The sequence below is a fragment of the Pediculus humanus genome, genomic scaffold (assembly GCF_000006295.1).
Source record: "Pediculus humanus corporis 1103172108303 genomic scaffold, whole genome shotgun sequence".
Taxonomy (NCBI): Eukaryota; Metazoa; Arthropoda; class Insecta; order Psocodea; family Pediculidae; genus Pediculus; species Pediculus humanus.
In genome coordinates, this window is record NW_002987872.1 from 935 (window position 1) to 5,583 (window position 4,649).

The 4,649-nt window shown below is 23.0% G+C and overlaps 1 protein-coding gene across 1 annotated transcript in view; it reads left to right on the forward strand.

Moving 5' to 3' along the window:
• Window positions 1–3,686: 3,686 nt before the first annotated feature.
• The window catches only part of Phum_PHUM571090 (class A rhodopsin-like G-protein coupled receptor GPRnna14, putative), a gene marked incomplete at both ends in the record, with an annotated part of 2,113 nt that continues 1,150 nt past the window's right edge, over window positions 3,687–4,649 (forward strand). The window contains 3 exons of the mRNA XM_002432090.1: window positions 3,687–4,075; window positions 4,175–4,298; window positions 4,383–4,550. Of these exons, the coding sequence (XP_002432135.1) occupies window positions 3,687–4,075; window positions 4,175–4,298; window positions 4,383–4,550 (681 nt within the window). The remainder of the gene's footprint in view (window positions 4,076–4,174; window positions 4,299–4,382; window positions 4,551–4,649) is intronic.

Below are 4,649 nucleotides of genomic sequence, written 5' to 3' on the forward strand. Positions count from 1 at the left end.
AAATACTTATAAAATGTTTTTATTTATTTACTAATAAAAGTTTATTCATTATTTTATTATATATATTAAAATATGTAAATTAATTTTGTTTTCTACTTTTCTTCTTCTCATTTAAAAAAAAATATTTTTTTATTTTATCGTTGAAAGAGAAAAAATAAATCCAATGCTTAAAAATAGAATAAATTTATTATTATTATTATTATCATCATTATCATTATTATTATTATAAATAATTTATAAAAAAAAAAAAAAAGGAAAAAAAAATTATTGAATAAACTTAATTCATAATCTTTTTCCTTTTTATTTAAAAACTAAACAACAAGAACGATTTGTGATAGTTAAGACATTATAAATGGTCAGTCATTCATTCATTCATTCATTCATTCATTCATTCAATCAATCAATTAATAATTCATTAATTTTAATTTTTTATTTTTTGTTTTTCACTTCCTCGTTATTCGTTAATTGACAGTTTAAAGCAAAAAAAAGTTTTAATTTTTTAACGGGTTCGAAATTTTTTTTTTTTTTTACCTAAAATTTATTATTTATAGTTCGATAAATATTTTATATGTTTATTAATGTGGGGAGGGTGAGTGGGGGGGGTGAAATTGAAAAAAAAGGGTGTGTTAAATAATTATTATACGTATGTCGTCAAAGTTCTTGTTTGTTATTATTATTTGTTTTTAATGTTTTTGATTGTTTTCACGTTGTTATTTTTAGTAATAATAAAGGAAGGAGAAATAATAATAATAATGATGAATAATAATAATAATAATAATGATAAAGATAATAATAAAATAATAGTATTAACACAATTAAAAATATCTAAATTTTTTTTTTAGGTTTAATTTTAAATTTGCCGTAATTAATCTTTTTGTAATTTATTTACTCTATTAAGATCGTCACTATTATTATTAATAATTTAAATAAAAAATAAATACAAAATGGCGGCGACGGAATAAAGTAAATTCGTTTTTTTAAATCTAACAAAAAAAAGGGAGAGAGAGAAGAATAAAGAAAAAAGAAGAATAAGATTTTTTTGGTCTGATACACAAAAACACAAAACAAAAAAAAAAAAATTATTAAAAATTCATCGTGGCATTAGAAATCGTTATAATTAAAAAAAAAAAAACGAAATGAAAAGGTTTTTTTTTTCTTTTTCAATAATTATTAACAAAAAGGTTAATAATTATTTATTTATTAAAATTTAAAATTAATAAAAAAAAAGAGAGAGAAAAAAAGCCAATGAAAAGAAAAAAAAAATTTATATATAAAATTAAACCTTTTTTTTTTTCTTTTCTTTTGACACGTTTAATTTTTCATTGAAAAGAAAAAAGCAAAAAATAAAATAATAATAATAATAATAATAATAATCTAAGTCATATAAACGTTTATTTAATTAATGTGACGTTAGAAAAAAAAATTAATTTTTTTTTATTTTTATTATTATTTTGCGAAAGGTCAAATCAATCGATTAAATCAATAATTTCGATTTTCCTTTTTTTTCTTTCCTTTTTTTTTATTAAATAAATATTTTATTTAACTATGGAAAAAAATGTTAATGATAATATAAAGAAAAACTGAAAATTTTATTTATTGTCTAATAATAGAATGAAAAACAAGAAAAGAAAATGGGAAGGAAAGAAAATAAAAAAAAATTTTCCTTTTTTTTTTTTAGTATGTACCCGCCCTGGAAAATAATCGTTTAGAATAAAGAGAAAATTAAAATAAATTTTCTATTATTTCTCATTCTTCCTCTTTCTCTTTCTCTCTCTCTTTCTCTTTTTAAACGTTTTTTAAAATTCTAATTTTAAAAGGATTTCGACTGAATAGTAATAATTTGGCATTTTGAAAAAAAAAAAAAAAAAGATTCGACGAAAATTCCCAATTTTAAGAATTAAAAAAAAATCTCTTTTAACCCACTTAACTTTCCCCCCTCCTCTCTCTCCCTCTCTCTCTACCCTCTCGCCCCCCCTTTATTTTAAATGTTGAATCTAGTTTTTTATAAAAAAAAAAGGAAAATTTCCGACATAATTTTTTTTTTTTATATAATTAACTCCACAACTCTTTTTAATATTTACGTCGCCATTTTTTTCATTATTTAAAACAAAACAAAACGAGAAATGTTTTTTTTACATATTTAATAAAATTTATGACGTCAGAATTAAATGACGTTGCAAAAATATTATTAATATTATTATTATTATTATTATGGGTTTGCCGATAATTTTTTTAAAAAAATTTATCATCCGGAAATAATATTATTATTAATAAAAAAAAAAAAAATTTTTTTTTTTGAATACATAAAAATTTCTAGTCGTTAATTTTTAACTTATTTATATACTCATGGTTTGTGAATTAACAACAACAACAACAAACAACAAACAAGAAACATGAAATTATTAATTAAAAAAAAAAAAAAATACAAAATATTTTACGCACTAACAATGTTTTCGTTTAAAAAAAAAATTTTTTTTAATTTAATTAATTTATTAAAAAATTTTTTTTTTTGTTTTTGTTTTTGGTAAAAAAAAAAAAAATTGGAATAATTTTCAAATAGTATTAAAAAAACTTGATAAAAATTTTTCTCAAGTTAATTTTATCAAAAAAAAAAAAAAAAAAAAGAAATTTTCCGAGGTAGGAAATAAGATTTAAAAAAAAACTTTTTACTTATTTTCTTTACTTTTCTCTCTCTCTCTCTTCATCTCTCTTTTTTTTTCGTGTGCGTGTAGGTAGAATATCCGGAAAACCGGAAACGATTTAAAAGTTTAAAAAAAAAAGAAAACGAAAGGAAAAGTTTTGTGATTTTTAAATGTTATGCCAAAGAAGCAAATATAACAAAAATTAACGTTAATGAGATATTTTAAAGGGTTAAAACCTTAATTCATATGAATGGAATTTTCTAGAAATTATTTTATCGATTATAATATGAGAATTTCTGTTTTTTTTTAACTTTACTAAAAAAAAAAAAAAAAATTTTTGGTTTTTTTCGTTTACTGACTTTTTGTAACGAGAACATTTTTTTTTTTTTTTAATTTAAAAATTTAAATTTAAATTTAAATAATTTTCTTCGGGGAATCGATTGGTTGAAAATAAATGCCACACCTGATACCAAAAATACTTTTCTTTTGTTCATCATCCTTTAAAAAGCGGTTTTCGATGTTAAAAGGAGAGAGGGGAGAGAGAGTGGGGGAGGAAAAGAGAGCGGAGAGGGGAATTTTCCATCTATTTTTTTTTTATTTTTGATCGAAAATGTTGAATTTGTTATTCTAATTTTCATTTGTACATTTTCTAAAAAAAAAAAAATCTGTTTGTTGGTTGTTGTTTGTGCTTCCATATTTTTTTTAAAACGGACAAAATGTTGCTGACGATTCCGATGTCATTCTCTTACCTTCCCCTCCTCCCCGCGGGGCCAACATTAAATTACAACTTGAACAACCTTCTTTAATTCTTAGTAAAACAAATATTTTTTGGACAAATCTCGTTTTAGAAGTGAGATGAAAAAGCTTCTGCTTCTTCTTTCTTTTTTTCTTTCTTTCTTTCTTATCATCCGACTTTAATCCGTTTTCGATCATCCAAACCAATTTTCCTCTTCCTCCTCCTCAAAAAAAAAATTGAAATACTAAAAATTAATAAAAAAAAAAATTTTTAATTATTTTAAAGGAGGATTTATTTTATTAAACGCCATGTTTAATTGTTCGAGTTATTCGTTACCAAATGATAGCGTTTGTATGGAACAACCGGAAGAAATGTTAAAACCGTGGAAAACTCATCCGATGTTTTTCGAAATAATTATAATACACGTTATAATATTTGTTTTTGGTGTTTTTGGTAATGTTATTGTTATCGTCGTTATGGCGGGTGATAGAAAATTCAGGAGTGCGACAAATTTTTTTCTTGTAAGTTTAGCTTTTGGTGATTTATTAATGTTATGCGTTTACGGTCCTCTCGAAACGTATACACATTTCGTCATAAAATGGGATGAAACGGGAGCCATTTGCAAGACGGCTAAATTTGCCGAATTGGTATCGGCAACATCATCCGTTCTTAATCTTCTTGCCGTCACGCTCGAAAGGTAAGAATTTTAATTTCATCACAACCTTTTTATCGATTAATCCTTACGATATTAAAATTTTTTTTTTTTTGGGGAAAAAAATAATAAACAATTTCTCAGGTTCATAGTTATTGTTTTCCCAATGAAATCTCAAACTTTTTGCACCGTCAGCAACATGATAAAAGCTGTTTTAAGTGTTTGGCTTCTTTCTTTGATATTTGCATTTCCTGTTGTTTTAACGACGGTAAGAATAATTTTTTTTGTAAGTCTTTCATTCTCCTCCATGTTTTTCCATATTATTATTATTATTTTTTTTGTTTGTTTATAGAGCACGTATCAAATAACATTTACAAATAACGTAACGAGTTTGACACTTAATTACTGTACTAATTCCGGTGATTCTCCTGATTTTGTCGTCTATCAATTTTTTATTATATTTTTTATACCGAGCATAACGATGACCGTTTGTTATTCTCTTGTTATAAGAGAACTTTGGGTGAGCACGAAAAAAATGAACATATTAACAAATGGTATAAGGTAAGTCGTTATTAAAACAAATTATCAGTATTATTATTATTATTTATTTTCCCTTTAT